A 15,931-nucleotide genomic window follows, 5' to 3' on the forward strand; every position below is an offset into this window, starting at 1 on the left:
CTGGTATATTTATATAAATTATAGTATTCCACTATCCTCATCCAACCATTCAGTTAGCTCTTCAACCATCTGCATAATTTATGTTTCTACTCACATGTAAACTAGTGTGTGATGCTGCAGACTCAGGCCATGCTTTGTACATTATGTTTCCCAGCTTGTTATTACTCACATCCAACACCTTTGTACTGTCAAATCAAATAAAGAAAGTTCAATTACATAATATCTTTTAAGTATTCACATTCAGTTTTCAAATTGAACTGGATGAATTATAAATAATACGTCCTCATGTGATAAATACATGTTCTTCTCTCATATCAAGTAAAATATGGCCTGGATTAAAGAAATAAAATGAAGCAATAGATCAAATATACCACGTAACGCTTTGTAAAAGCACCGCAGAGTAAAACAATAAAATAACATATGAATACAGTTAAATGGCATATAAACTACATGCAGATGGCTTGTCTCCCTCTAGTGGACACCGGCATATTTATACTCATCAAACAATTCAGTTAGCTCTTCAACCATCTGCATTATTTATGTTTCGACATACGCACGCGCTTACGCGCGCGCACGCACACACACACACACACACACACACACACACAAACACACACACACACACACACACACACACACACACACACATGCACACGCACACGCACACATCAACATTTTTTTCCCAGGACCCCTCCTTGATTTAATGACTTGGGCGAGGCATTGTCACGTCAGCCGCTGGTGGCCAGAATTGTACCGGAAATCAGACAAATCTGCATTAAAAATAAAAGCCTAAAATGTTTCGTAATATTGGTCATGTGTATGGACTGTGTTGAAGCTATACTTTGAATGTTTCTCAAGTGAACTTCCTCGCAGTATTTTATGTTTGCTCCATAATTGCAGGTGTGTTTAAGTGTGTGTATATATATGTGGTAGGCTGAGGATGAAAAATAGTTTTTTTCTTAGTATTATTATTTTAATTAAAAAAGTGTCCTTTGTCTGTTGATGTGTTTCAAAGACCTCCTTAATATATAAATCAGGGAGTTTATCCTCATAACAAGTCGCATGACAGTGTTGATGATGTGAATATGAACATAAATACATATATTTGGACTGGACATAAACAGAAATATAAGTTGAGTGCTGACACTGGCCAGAGCCAAAGACAAGGGACTAAACCTAAAACATGTTTGGACCATCCCACAAGTAAACTTACACATTAAAGCGTGATGTCTGGTGGATCTAAGACCAAATGACTGTAATTCCAAATTATCTTGAATATTTGGTCATCTCTTTTAAGATATACAACTGTGATACTTAATTGCTAATTGCTAATTGCTTTAGAAAAAGTCCATATTGTGTTGTTGAATATTTCCCCATAATGTATTAGATTGCTTGTATTCTCTTTATTGTGCATGCTCACATTACACAGAAGGCCTATTTCACGTGAGTTCATCTCATCGTATGACACAATGTCAGCACAATCTTGTTTTCGCGTTGACTTTATTCGGCCAATCAAAAAACAGTCCACGTTCTACTGAGCTTTTATTTTGAAAGTCTTGACCAGATTTGCCCTGGTCTGTCTGAGTCTCTTGACACAAAGGATAAATCCTGATCGCAGTCGGAAACTTGAACAATTCACTTTGTGGCTGCAGCACTTGGAAGAAAATTCGTGTTTTAGTTTGGCAGCCGACGCTGTTGCATCATGGACCCCTCAAAGTCTGCGACCGCTCCTCCGCCGGAATGGGCCGGTGAGAAGTCCACGATGGGCCATGCGCCCCCTCCGCCCTACCAGGACTACCAACAGCCGGGGTACCCCCAGCCGGGCATGGGATACCCGCCACCGCAGCAGGTAGGACGCAGCACCGGGCCGCCCTCGATCCACAAAGTGGAGGATTTCATTGCAGAAGGAGTGAATGACAAACACTTTGTGATTATTGGTATTCTCTTCATCAGTTTAAATGATGTGAAATAGAAGAAAAAAAAACAAGAAAAAAAAAAAACATTGGTTCGGCAAAACAAGTTTATCTTCGTCGTTTAATGTTAAATAAATCAAACGGGTGGCCTGCCGTGGTGAAGTCTTTTATATTACATGGATATTGATTATATACATTTAATTAAAAAACAACAACAATTATTTAAATCATATTTCGAAATTCAAATATAAATATAAGAAAGGAAAATTTAAAGGAAACTTTGAATAACACAAGAAGATAGGCTCGAGATATACAACTATAGTCTGTATGTATATTTAATTACATGTAGAATTGTTAGACACCCGGCATTATGTAATATGTTGAACATTATAATAGCATTGTCATTAATAAACATTTCTTAAACCTTTTGTTGTTGTCATGAAGTCACTATCATGACTCTGGTTACCTGCCAAAAAAAAAGCAAAGGGCTTCAACAAGAACAAGTAATGGTAGAAATCAGTCTGGAGTCGGTGGCAGTCAACCTTATTCCCCATTAAAACGATGAAAAGTTATTGGTGGACCGGATAGTAATTTAACTACATCTTTGGTCTATATTGGGTCATGGCGGCTCAGGCATGTGACATGTAGCTGTAACAGATAGGAGGCCGGCCAAAAAGGCCCTTCAAGGTTTGCTGTATGCCAGGTATGTGATATCGTCATTATTATACCACGACCGGCTCCGGCTGAAGGCCTGCTGGAAATGGCCATACGTCGATTTTCACATCCCTCTCAACACGTAGCTGAGATGTTAGTTTTTTATTATTATGTTAGGTAGGCTATTCGCCTATTTTCCTTGACGGATAAGTGCTTACTGTGAATTAATTCACTTTGTGAAATCATCAATTACAGAAGTTCATTGTATCATGATAATAATTCACAGTTTGTGCTTTCATTTATCTAATTATATACAAGTTGAATGCCTATGTAGTCTGTTCTCTTTTCTTCATTGACTATGAAGAAGTCAACAGTAATTGCTGATGGAAAGCTCTTTTGTCCCTAAAGGCAACGATAAAAAAGCTCAGCAAAACAACAAAACAACTTCCAGTTCAGATATGTTTTTATTAGCGCTTACAGATTATATTTCAACATTGAGGCGTGCTGGGATTACATTGTACAGTTTTCTGTAATTCATTCAACACCCTTTCAAAACTGGTTTTCACTGTACGTGAAAGTGAGTCTGAGTTGTGTTTCCTGGGTGTGGCCTGCAGGGCTATGGGCCTCCGCCGCAGTATGGAGGTGCTTATGGGCAGCAGCAGTACCCGGGAGGACAGCAAGCCACGGTCACAGTCCAGCCCACCGTGTTCGTGACTCGAGGCCCGCTGGCTGTCCCCGTCAACGACTACCTGTGCTACTCCATCTTCACCCTGATGTGCTGCTGCATGCCACTAGGAATCGCCGCCCTCATCTACTCCATCTCGGTGAGTTTAATGCATTGAAATTGTTCGTGGATCCACAGAGCACAATGTCCCCCAACCCGAATCAAAGTCATTTCATTCTGAGTATGTGCCAACGTAGAGCCCACGCCACAGCTAAACCGTGCGTCATTAAAAAAAATATATCAAACTAATAATGAAGAATCCCTTTTAACACATTTCACACATTGTGTACTTTCATCCTTCACTGCCACAGTATACACAGTATAGCTGCAGAGCAGATGATGAGGAAACAAAGACATCTCTTGTCTTAGGTGAATAAGTAAATAACTGATAGAGGATACAGGACACCGCCAAACTTGCTCACATGTGGGCGGATGAGCGTTTGTGCGAGAGTGCCCAGTTTGAGGAAGTGAATGAGATTTACTGGAAGGGGTGGCGATCTGTGGGGAAGAGGCCCAGGGAGGACAGGGAACAGGCTTTCAACGATAAAATGGAGGACATTTTGAAGTCCTAAATGTAGCATTAGGTGAGCGGTATACTGGTCTTGGTTATGAATATGTTTTGCTTTGCCTAATGAAATACTGTGGGGGAAATTAATTATTAAACACAACTAAATGTGCTTCTATGTGTACTAACTGTAGTCCTTTAATGACAACTCGAGGAGGTTTGTTTTACGCAATACATTACTTTAGATTAGGGGTGATGCTTCAGCTTATAGTGATGTATGGTTGTTTTGGGTCATTTCAACGTTGGTGAGTTTGTTTTTGCCCTGTGTCTCATTGAAGTGGAATGGTGTAAAAAAAAACAACATCTTCTTCGAGAGGGAAAGTAGGCTGATTGTTTCCATGTGGTCCATGTTTAGTCTTCACTTGGGAACATGTATTGTGCAACTTCTTACACAATTCTTAAAACAAATTCAAAGCCAAATATAACATGTATTTGACCTGAGCCTTTAAGTTTATTTAACGAGAGCCCTACTTGCACATGGAAAGCTTTAAAGCTTTAACTGTTGCTTTTAATGGAACGTTTAATTATAAACGAATAATAATTATTACGTATTCTACACTGCAAACATGCTGAACTTGCCGTGGCATACCTTTTAGAGCGGCAACAGTTGTTTTCACTTTATTTTAAGACTTACTCCACATTTAGTATTCTCTATATACCTTGATGTTTGAAAGCAACACACACAGAACAGAGTCTGAACTCTGTTATTCCATTAGATTAGAGCTCACCTCTCTCTGGTTTAGATGCAAAGCAAAGTCCATTTCAGTCAGTTTGTGTCCAGCAGATCATATGACCGGTCCCAGTGTCGGCATGTTCAGAGACAGACCGCTGTCATTCACCCAACGTTGTCACGCGGTAAATGAACATGATAGTTATGCAAGATGATGTCAACTTAGGTTTTGAGTATTTATTGATCGGCATGCACACCATGACCAATACGTTCGAAGCTGAACTCGTCTAAGCCCGATGAGCCACGCATCGTTGACATTTTTGGAGCGAGCAGTTTGTGTTTGCGCTGATTAATTTAGATTTGAGGTAAAATCAGCATTTGGTCTTAAAAGGCAAGATCAGATGTTATGAGGTTGTGTGTGTGATGTCGAAACAGATTTATGAGCATTTATCCACGGTGGACAAACAGAACACAGCCACTGGAAAGAGTTGGCTGATTTCATTACAGCAGCATGTGTGCAGGGACCAGGCATTGCTTCATTGGCATGATTCTGAGAAAAAGAGATTTGATTTCGTCAACTGGGCCAAGAAAGGTCAAATCTTGAGATCTTGGCGGCTGCTTATAATATTTACACTTAGGGTTTTTTTTGTAGAACATTCTATATTTCTTGAAATGAGATATTGAAAAATGTATTAGCATTCAGTCCTGAAACTTTTTTTTTTTTTGGGGGGGGTATTTAAGGAGACTGAATGAACCTTTAAAAAGAAGGCAAACTTTAAGCATTGTCCTTAAAGGGTTATTAAAACAGCACTTCATGTTGATGTATATTTAGTTTTAGCTCACAAAGCCTTGTGGAAAACCCCAGTTTGACTTATTTACATTGCAGATGCTTTGCTTTCCCAGTCTTCAATATTTCTCAACCGTTTGTCCCAGCCTGCAGAGTACGTGCTTTTAGATTGAGCAATAGCAGACGTTGTAACATATTTCACAAGCACAATTCATATCTTCCTGTATAACAGAAACAGGCTATAGAAGAAAAAAAAATCCACAATCAACACTTAATCAAAAGGGCATGCCTGTTTCTTCCTCTACTGCTCTGTTACATTGTTCTCATAATCATGCTCGTAATGTCCCCTATCAACAGTTTCTTTGATACGAGCTTATCATCCACTATGTTGGATCTTATGTTAACACGTAAACGGTATGAGATGATAATGACCTTTGCAAGGGTCCACATAAAAAACAGGCCATGGCCGTCGTATGTATTTCATGAAAGTAAAATAAAAATGTCATTATTAGTTCTGAAGAGAACCGTTGCAGGTTGACACTCTGACAGACAACACATGCTCTTTTGAGAGATGATCGCGGCGTGAATGAATAGCAGGGTCACTCCAAAAAAAGACGAGTATGAGTTAATTCGCAGTGCACATTGCTGTTAAGTTGAACACATATATTGTATTTTGTTACCAAAGTATCAAAAGTGTGTTTTGGCAGGTAGTTTGTATCACACTTTAAAATGTCTGTTTCCCTGCGGTCCCACTCATTTAATGCGCAGCGAAGAGGCCGTAGATATACCGTAATTAAATTACTCGTTGGCGGTCGGGAAAGAGAACAGAAACAATAATAAGCTGTGTACACATCGGAGGACCTTGGCTGTTATGTGCACAGCTGTAACAGATTGTAGTTTCCATGATGCGTTTACGCGCCTCATTCTGGCTCTCGGTCAATAAGTGAAGGGATATGAAGGGATAGCATCGCAATCAGCAGGAGAATGTAGTCCACTTTGTTGAACAGTTGGACACGTTGTTGACCCTCAGTGCGGCATCATTGTTAGCTGTATGTCCCTGCAGTGTTTCCTGTCCATCAGACTTGGACTACTGTTGACTCCTGTCCAGTTGGTTTAGCTCTCTATACGACTCTGCCTGTCCCTCCGTCTGTCTCAGTAAATCCTGCATACTGAGCCCTCGCCCACTCAAACACTGAGTAAAGTCACCTGAAAGCAAGACCGCTGGAGAACAAACACTACCTGCTGCAACCTTTGGAAACACTTGTTATGGAAAGGACTTAACAGACAGGAAGGAAGTGCATCACTTCTCTATGTTGCTTTATTTCCATGACTCACATTTCTTCAGAGCTTTTTGTTCCTCAGGAAAATGGTGTTTCACAAAGCACTATGTACAGTGTTGGATCACAATGGCTGTAGTCGGAGGTTCTACTTCCAAACACTGACTGTTCAGGAATGCCTCGATCTATAAATAGCATCTTAGATAGCATGAGCGGTGGCTACCACACGGTCATGAGGACATAATCAGTGGACCTTCCCTAGATTTCCCTTGAAAAGTGAAAGAGAGAAAGTGGCAAACACTGTGCTCACTTTATTCTCTTGTGTGGCGACATAATACGGTAGCTGGATGAACTGGAAGGCCTCGAGAGATGCGGAAACAAAGATGCGGGAAAAAGAATAAAGAAAAGCAACCGAAAGAAAGAATCCAAGACGTTGAGAGCAGAGACAACAAGGACATGTCTTTGTTTGGGTTTGTATCAGACTGCATCAGAGTTTATAGCTGGAAAGCAAAACAGGAAAGGGCGGCAGAAACGGAAACAAGATAGGAAATAACAAATATGGTCAGGGGCTGTGGTCGGGAAATATGGAGCTGGCTGCTGGAATCTGTCTCGCTTAATGTTGACTGTCAGGCATTTTAGCCTCGAAGGACAAGAGCGGAAAGTTTATTCTCAAGCAAATTTTTTCTCCTTGGGGGTCTTTGATAATGAAGAGAAGAAACCTCCTGCTGGACTCTGGATGCGACTTGAGAGTTCAAATTCTCAACACAGATACTGGAGAGTCCGGACAAGAGCTGCTTTTGTCAGGATCCAACATCAGTGCTTTGTGTGTCTCATTTCAAGCCACTCCTTCCGTCTTTTACAGTGTCATCAAACAATCCTTTGTTTTCCAAAGCATGAGCTTTTCCTCAACGTTTAGCACTTGTTGACAGGAGATGAACATCCAGACAGTAACTTGCAGGGCTTTCTTACAGTGTTCATCCATGCTCTGCACTTCCTGTCCTTCTGCAGAAAAACACATTGCTGCACTAGTAAAGTGAAATCATCATGTTTAGGTTCATGTTTTCTTCTTCCTTACATGTGAACGATGCAGCATAACATTTAATTTTTTTTGCCTGACTAAGTGTGCAACTCAAATTCTAACTCTCCAATTAATGAAATAGCCCATCATCATGGTCCAGAAGAGTGAGGAAACAAAACCATGATTGTTGCCGCACTTGCAACATGAGATATTAGCCTTGCATACAGCCGGTTCCCAGCCATTTCGCAGCTGCCTATCAGAATGAATCCAAATATTATAACTCTAAGGAATGCATTTCTTTTCTAGAGAGCATTGCACGCTGTACCGCTGCCAGTTGTAGGGATTTAGGGAACCACCGAGCTGCAGTCAACAACAAGAAACACCTGCTGCCTGCCAGTCAAGATGGCTTTGAGGTTATGAAGTACTCCCCAGAGTGAGTGTGCTGGAAGTGATCATAATCATATCTCTTTACTGGAAGGCTTGGACTCCGAGGTATACTAGCAGTGTTGGATTTCTGTTAACACACTGCAATTACAAAAAACAACAGTCTTATTAATTAAATGTTCGCGCTTGATGAACAAAAATAACCAGCTTACAACTACACAATTTCACATCACATTGACAAATAATCATCTTCTGAAGGTTTTATGTTGAACGTAAGACCAAACAGTATCATATATATATATATATATATATATATATATATATATATATATATATATATATATATACATATTTACGCACAGAGCAATCTCCGCTCCTTTGGAGATATGGATTCAATATTGAATTTGCTTTTGTGTCTTAATGAATTCAGGCTGAATATTCACTCAGCTGCTTAATGCATCAGTGACATCAGGTGCTGGGGAGCTGTATCGGGCAGAGAGGAGCTGCAGTGTTTGTGATAATTCTGTCTTCAGCCATGCTGATAGCAACACCTGATGTTTCGTGCCAGTAAATAGTCAAAGTGAAGCGAAGACGAACGGAGTGAAAGATTTGAAACTGCAGAAGATTTGCCACATTGAAACAACAAAGCTTGACTCCTCCGCCGTTGTGGTTTTTGTTTTGTCTCTGTGTGTGAGAAAGCCCTTGCAGAATTCTTTCATCAGCTCCATTCACTTCCGCCTGTTGAGATTTTCTCAGAAATACCAGCCCCCAGCTCTCCCAAGCCCATCCTTCCCCACCATTACTTAGATTGCTCTCATGCACAGCGACTGCAGAGACAGACACTGACAACCACACATGCCCTCTAAGAGAGACGAGCACTCAGGTATTATTGCAGACAGGCAGCCAATCGAGCAGCAGCTGGAACGCCGAGCCAATCTGCAAAAAGCATCACATGTAAGCACCAGTGTATCAGTCTGTCTGATATAATTGAATGGTCCGAAGATGCATTCAAGGCACAATTCTTCAGACTGTCCAAGATGGCGCAGTAAACGGTCACGTAGTTTTGAGCTCTCTCAATTCAGCGAAAATAAACCCTCAAAAATCATAATTTAAAATAAATGAATCCAATATAATGTAGAAGGGAATAAATAAAGAGGTCGGATACAAAGAAACTAAGACAGAGGTGATAGAAAAGGAAGAAAGACAGTGAAGTGCGGCGTGAGAGGAACGTCGCAGGAGCAGAGCCAGCGAGCTTAAATCAGCTAATTGACCTGCTAACACCCAAAGGCAAACTGGACGAGGTGAAAAAGGAGTTTAAAGAAGTCAAACAAGGGATAAGCGATGTGAGGAAAGAGGCACAATTCTCAAGATCCCCGCCCAACGCACTATTCAAACCCAAAGTTATTATTAATTCAATTATAACAGATTATAGCACAAAGTGGTGCTTTTGTGTGATTCTTAGTGGAGATACTCAGTTTCACAGCCCTGTTGATGAAAACAAAAATTACCTGAGTAAACCTTTTAGGAATGTGACGGTGCTGAGCTCACGGCTAACAGCTCCAGACTGCATCTTTCCCTGATACACACTTCTATCTAATCTAATCTTGTTGAGACAGTAACAAATATATCTGTTTACCGAAAGCAACAGAGCCACAGTTTTTACAACAGGATACACAGCTGTGGCTGTGGCTGAACGTGCAGCCAGACAGCTGCCGGTTATCACAACCAGCTTCACTGAAGCAGACGGGGTCTTCTCGTGACATCTACAAAACACACACTCGCATTCCTGCAGCACTCTCTTGTGTATAGGACTGAATTTGTCCTGAAACCCAGAAAAGAGCGAGCATTTTAGCGCGTCTTGTTCTTTCGTCCGAACAGCAACGTTTTGAGGATATAAAATGTGTCAGTAAATCCCTCGGTCGTGAGTTTGAAGCTGTTATGTGTCAGCCTCTTTGTGTCGTGTGACCGCGGTTTGGTTTGTTTATGGCCAAAAGTTAATTATTATTTTTTTTAACTTTAAAACTGCATTCACGTGACAAAAATCATGAAAGTGTTGTTCATTGGTGAAGATTATCTTCCTGACTAAAAACCTGTAAGTATCATAAACTCTTGTTTGCATAAGCCAAATGTTTGTCAAGGGAAAAAGTGCAGTGCTTTCGGGGGCTGGCCTCCATAAACACGTCATTCCTGCAGCACCCTACAGCAGTGTAGGAGTGGGAGCTTGATTAGATCCAGGCTCTCGTGTTAAAGGCACGGGGCCCCTTTCCTCACAACAGGCCTCTTGCTTCACGAGGCTCTAACAGCTCATGTTTTGATCAAACTGGAAACCAGTGAAACCACCTTTTTATGGTTTCTCTTTTTTTTTAGACAATGTGTGTCGGTTTATCTGAAAACATCTGTATTCAGTCTTTCTTTTCCTCCTTCATTTACCCAGTAAATGGTGTTTGAATAGTGGAAATAAGTAAGGGATTAAAACTGGGTTCACCTGCTCAGTTTGTGTTCGATCAAAAGGGACTATGTGCATTATATACTCGACCAAACGTGTTTCTAAATCTGACAGATTACAGTTCACACAGAGTAACATGTAACCAGCAATGACTACTTTCAGTTCGCCTCAGCGGTTGCAAAATAGCAGGACTGTTTGTTTTTCACATGTGAGTTTCGCGTTACTAAGAGGATACTACGTGATGTTTTACATGTTCGTCCGGGATCACGTTGTGGAAGACGTGACTGTTTTTAAAAAAGCTAAATTGTTTTGAAAATTTAACGACAGGGTTTTTGACAAACTTTGCTTTCAAAGTATATAACTCAGACTTCGTGAAGATGGAACGCAGAAGTTGCGTGAAAAAGATACATTTTTAATTACATTCATAGTACAAATATATATTTGTATATATTGGACTTACATTTGCCTGGTGACTCTAAATTAATGCTAACATTCCTCCCGAAATGTGTAAATAAACAATAAATTGTTCGTCACACCAACCTAGAAGCCGATTCCAATGTCCGTATTAGTTTAGACTGATTGTGCAACTTTTTAGATATAAAGTAAGTTTAATATTGACTTGATAAGGACAACATAACCATTTCAATTTCAATACACATACAAAGATTTGTCTTGCTTTAGCCACACTAGGGCTGGAGATTTGACTGTCCTATGGCTATGTCCGCCCTCCCCTCTCCAGGAGCTGCCTCTGTAGTGCATGGCCATCTTGCACCTCCACCCCCGTCCCACACACACCCCCATCTCACCCCACCCCCCACCATCAAAGGAGTCACACAGACCTCTTTCTCCAGCTATCAGCCACCGACTGCAGACACCCCCTCTCCCTGCCCCTTCCAACCCGCCCCTCCCCCCTACCATCACAGCAGACTAGGTGAGAGCAGAGCTGAGGAGACTTAACTCCAGGAAGGCTGCAGGCCCGGAGAAAGTTAGCCCTAGACTGCTTAAGACGTGCACAGCTGAACTGGGTGAGCCACTCCAGTACATCTTTGACCTTAGTCTCCGTCTTGGAAGGGCTCCTACACTCTGGAAGACATCATGCCTGGTCCCTGTCCCCAAGAAGACGCACCCAACTGAACTCAACAACGTCCGCCCGGTAGCACTCACATGCAATGATGCAGAGACTGCTACTGCACATACTCAGACCTCAGTTACGACACGCACTTGGTATGTGAACTGCAGTTCACATACCAAGAGAAGGTAGGAGTGGACGATGCGATCACATACCTGCTGCATAGGATGCATACTCACCTGGACAAGGGGAAAAGTGCTGTGAGAATCACGTTCTTTGATTTCTCTAGTGCTTTTAATACCATACAACCCTCTCAGACTGGGAGACAAGCTCCTGCAGATGGGCGTGGAAGATCACCTCGTATCTTGGATTACCAACTACCTGACGGGGCGGCCACAGTTTGTCAGACTGAAGGACTGCCTGTCAGACACTGTGGTCTGCAGCACCGGAGCACCACAGGGAAATGTGCTCTCTCCTGCTCTGTTCACCCTGTACACTTCTGACTTCTGCTACAATACAGAGTCCTGCCACATGCAGAAATTCTCGGATGACACTGCAATTGTGGGGTGTATCAGGGATGCCCAGGAGGGGGAGTACGGGAGCCTGGTGGAGGACTTCGTGCAATGGTGCAAACTCAACCACCAACGACTCAACACCGCTAAGGCCAAGGAAGTAGTGGTGGATTTCCGCAGGTCTAAACCAACTATGCTACAAGTCTCCAGTGAGGGCGTCAATGTCGAGGTGGTAGGCACATACAAATACCTTGGGGTAACTCTGGATAACAAACTGGACTGGTCTGCCAACACGGACTCAATCTACAAGAAAGGGCAAAGCCGGCTGTACTTTCTGAGGAGGCTGCGGTCATTCAACGTCTGCAGCAAACTCCTCGAGATGTTGTACAAGTCTGCCGTCGCCAGCGTCCTCTTCTGTGCGGTGGTGCGCTGGGGAAGAAGCACGAAGAAGAAGGATGCAGGGCGACTGCACAGGCTGGTGAAGAAAGCCTGCTCTGAGTGTTCAAAATGTCAAAATGACTCTTCTGCATAGTCTCCTGCCCCTCAAATATGCACAGATCCCAACCCAGTCACTCACAATTTATACACGGGGTTCACTATCTACTGGCTATGTTAGCCCCATGCACAACACGCCCCCTCCCTCCACTCTAGCCTGGACTTCTTCCCACCCAGCCTGTTTTTAATTTTTCTTCGGACAATCTTTTTTAATAGTGTGTGTATGTATATATTATGTTGTGTGACGTCTTGAGCTACTTGGACCTTGAATTTCCCTTCGGGGATCAATAAAGTAGATAACTATCTATCTATCTACATGTCTGGTTATCGCAGATTCAGTCCATGAATCTCACCTATTATTACAAGTTTAATTACATTTTTCGGCATGTTTTGTTCTTTAACCTCACTCATATCTATTTCAAAATGTGTTTCAGGCCCGTGAAGCCAACCATTCCGGGGACCAGGTTTCGGCGGAGCGGAGCAGCAGGATGGCCAGGACACTGAACCACGTGGCCCTGGGACTCGGCATCGGGTTGATCATCCTCACCATCATTTACACTGTGGTTATGGTGACTTCGATTTCATAAATAAATCTGTTTCATCGTCTTTCCAGCTTATTAGACCACATTAGGAACATTATTGGGCATCCGGAAGAATTTTTTGTTAAAAATGTGGAACCCAGAAGTCGCCCGAAAGTGTCTGAAAGTTATTGATGTATTAATCCACAGTAGATGGCCATGTAATCCATTACTCTTCAACACTGTAAAGTAACCAGTACAGCGTTTCATAGATTCATATTTCTTCAACATATATCAACATGTGTTTTGGGATTTGCTTTCTATGTTATCAAACATAAAAAATACACACCAAAATATTTTTCAGACTTTGATGCCTTATAAATTCACCCTTAAGTCAGTGTTGCTCCAACATATGTGTAGTATTATCCAAATTGTTTTATAATCCAAGTTTGAATAGTGAATAATTATCAATACACAGTTTGTAGCGTGTCAGATTTTATTTTGAGCTGATTTCAGTTTTGCAATTGAAAGATTGAGATTTGTCTGATTGTACGGTGGCGGACATTTTGCCGCCCTTTCAATGGAACTGTTGGCTGTAAATGACAACACACAACCTTCTTAAAAGTTTGCTCACACAGAATAATATAGTACTAACTAAGGATATAAAGGTGAAGAGTGCACATTACGAGGTGATCTAATCTATGAATTGCACCAAAGCCCTCCTTCTCATTCCAGCTGAACAGGAATGCACAGCTTCACATAAAACCTGCAAAAGATTCAGCAACACCAGGCCCCATATGGCTGACACAGACAGTTGCACTATCAGTGGCTTTGGCTCTATTTTAAAAGCATGTTGTTATGTGTATTTACGTTGATTGTCATACAATGTCTGTATGTTCTTTTATAAATCATGCTGAAAGCTGAAAAAGTAATATTTACTGTACTTGAGATTTCTTTAAAAATAAAGTGAGTGTATTGAGAGGGGAAAAACACCTTTGTGCTGTCTACTCTGTTGAGATGATTTATAGCTGATCAGCTCTCTGAGAGTGGCACTGTTAAACTTTAACTCAAACATGTGATGGCTGGTCTTCAGCAATGTATTAGACAACAAATGGGCACTCTGTAGTCAAGCAAATGCTTTAAATATTGGTGTCTGAAGTTGTCATGGCATGTAGAGTTACAGTTGAAACATTGAATTGGTAAACTAAAAAAAGAACGTATGTTGGAGGAGAAAAACAAGTGAAGAAAAAGTGGCTACCTCCTAATTTCAGGTAGAGGCTCAGGTTTTAGGGAAGCCCTGAAAGAATGTGATATGATAATAAACAATTGTGGGCAGCACCTCTCCAGGAGGTTTTCAATCACTTCAATGCTTTGGCAGGCGTTACATTGCGCTCTGCGTGGTATCAAAAGGTTTTTTAATAAGTGTTGAAAATAACTTGCTTTTTTAACGGAAGAATATTTTCCCTTTCTTTTGTTCAGTAAACATCTCAGGCCAGCCTGAAGCTCCTGCTGTGGTGTAGAGGAGAGGTCTGGAAAAATCAGCTCCATTTGTGTGAGTCAATCAGAGTTCATGAAAGTGATCCACGGCTGTTTCGGTAAATGATTCATCCCGGTTTCCTGCTCTTAGCCCCTCCCTCATTGCTTCACTGGACATAATTGGATGTCCTTCAATAAGGAGAAAGAAGAACAGGCCTAATTACTTTACATTCTTATCCTTTCTTTTCCTACGTCCTCCTGGTCTAATCAGCTGCTGTGTTTCCTCTTTACTCTCTACATGGTTCTCTGCAGTCATATGAAACATCTCCATGGTCTGTCCGGCTCACACCACTGAGCTCCAAACTGAAACCCTGATTGTTACTGCAACACACTCTTCTCTGGCTCTGCTTATATCTCTCCCTCATCATTGAGCTGTTTGTATATCACCAGATATTTGACTGGGCTCAATAAACCTCTGGTTTTCTATTCAAATGGTACATTTTCTCTTTTTTTTTGAAGTAATGCAACTGAATCAACGTGTTGTGACAACTTGTGCATGCGGCTTTCTTTTTTTCAGGGGAACTTTATTTTCACCATTAAGCTCAAAATGGATCACAACTGGGATTATTTGTCAAAAGAGCTTTTTGAAGCATAATCAGGCATGAATTAGTGGGTGAGCATGTGGCTTTCCTTTTGATTGCAAAGGAGGATTTCTTCTAATAAGTGCTTCGTTTACCTGGCTGTTTCAGTCTGTTTTGCACTCTGTATTTTCAAACCCTGTGTAGGGACGAGCACTTCAAATGAGCGGATGCCATAAATGCATCAGATCTTTCTTCTTCCCTCCGCTCAGTGCTTTACTGAAAGTGCAGTTGTCTGTGGTTAATGATTCTCTGCAGGTCTGGATCATCTTCTCTGCATGGAAGCCATTAATAACAGCCAATATCTGTCATTTAACTTTAAATGATGCAGCACAGGCGGACTGCGCCCTATGATGATGTGAACTGCTTGACGAAGAGGAGCAAGGTGCCGCGGTGGCACACGTACAACCACTGTGCTTCACTACACACACCTTTTGAGAAGTACCACCTGTGTAGTAACAAACCGCGCGGGGGTTGTAACACTAACATTCACACAGCCCCTTACGGACATGTCTGACATAATAAGGTGCTGTTTGTGTAGTAGTAATTCACATTTTAATAAGAAAGCGTCCTTTGCAAAATTCCTACTTTTAAAGAAAAGTGTGACTTTGCTACGGTCACAGTGAGTTACATTATGTTATGCACGTCATGGCAGTGTGTAGCTTCAATTTAACATATAACTGTGTTGTATATTTATCATAAGATCCTCAAATATATAAGTTTACCACTTTCTAACCACTCGGTCGTGCCTTACCGAGTGCGAGCTGTGAACATCCATTGTCTGC

The 15,931-nt window shown here is 41.6% G+C and overlaps 1 protein-coding gene across 4 annotated transcripts; it reads left to right on the forward strand.

The window, feature by feature from the left end:
* The first annotated feature begins 1,565 nt into the window (after positions 1-1,565).
* si:dkey-33i11.9 (synapse differentiation-inducing gene protein 1-like) lies at positions 1,566-15,000 on the forward strand. Of its 4 annotated transcripts, none has more exons than XR_011077165.1 (5): positions 1,566-1,849; positions 3,182-3,391; positions 12,949-13,083; positions 14,512-14,584; positions 14,660-15,000. XR_011077165.1 is itself a non-coding variant. In XM_068568924.1 (4 exons), exons 1-4 carry the CDS (start codon positions 1,703-1,705, stop codon positions 14,512-14,514), a joined length of 495 nt encoding a protein of 164 aa, XP_068425025.1. In that variant the 5' UTR covers positions 1,566-1,702; the 3' UTR covers positions 14,515-15,000. The 4 variants fall into 4 exon arrangements, 2 of the variants coding, with proteins under 2 accessions (XP_068425025.1, XP_068425024.1); XR_011077166.1 differs by having other exon boundaries at positions 14,821-15,000; XM_068568924.1 differs by having other exon boundaries at positions 14,512-15,000.
* The last annotated feature ends 931 nt before the right edge of the window (positions 15,001-15,931 follow it).

Source organism: Clinocottus analis, unplaced genomic scaffold (assembly GCF_023055335.1).
Source record: "Clinocottus analis isolate CAN_PGR_092001 unplaced genomic scaffold, fCliAna1.0.p SCAF_9, whole genome shotgun sequence".
Classification (NCBI taxonomy): domain Eukaryota; kingdom Metazoa; phylum Chordata; class Actinopteri; order Perciformes; family Cottidae; genus Clinocottus; species Clinocottus analis.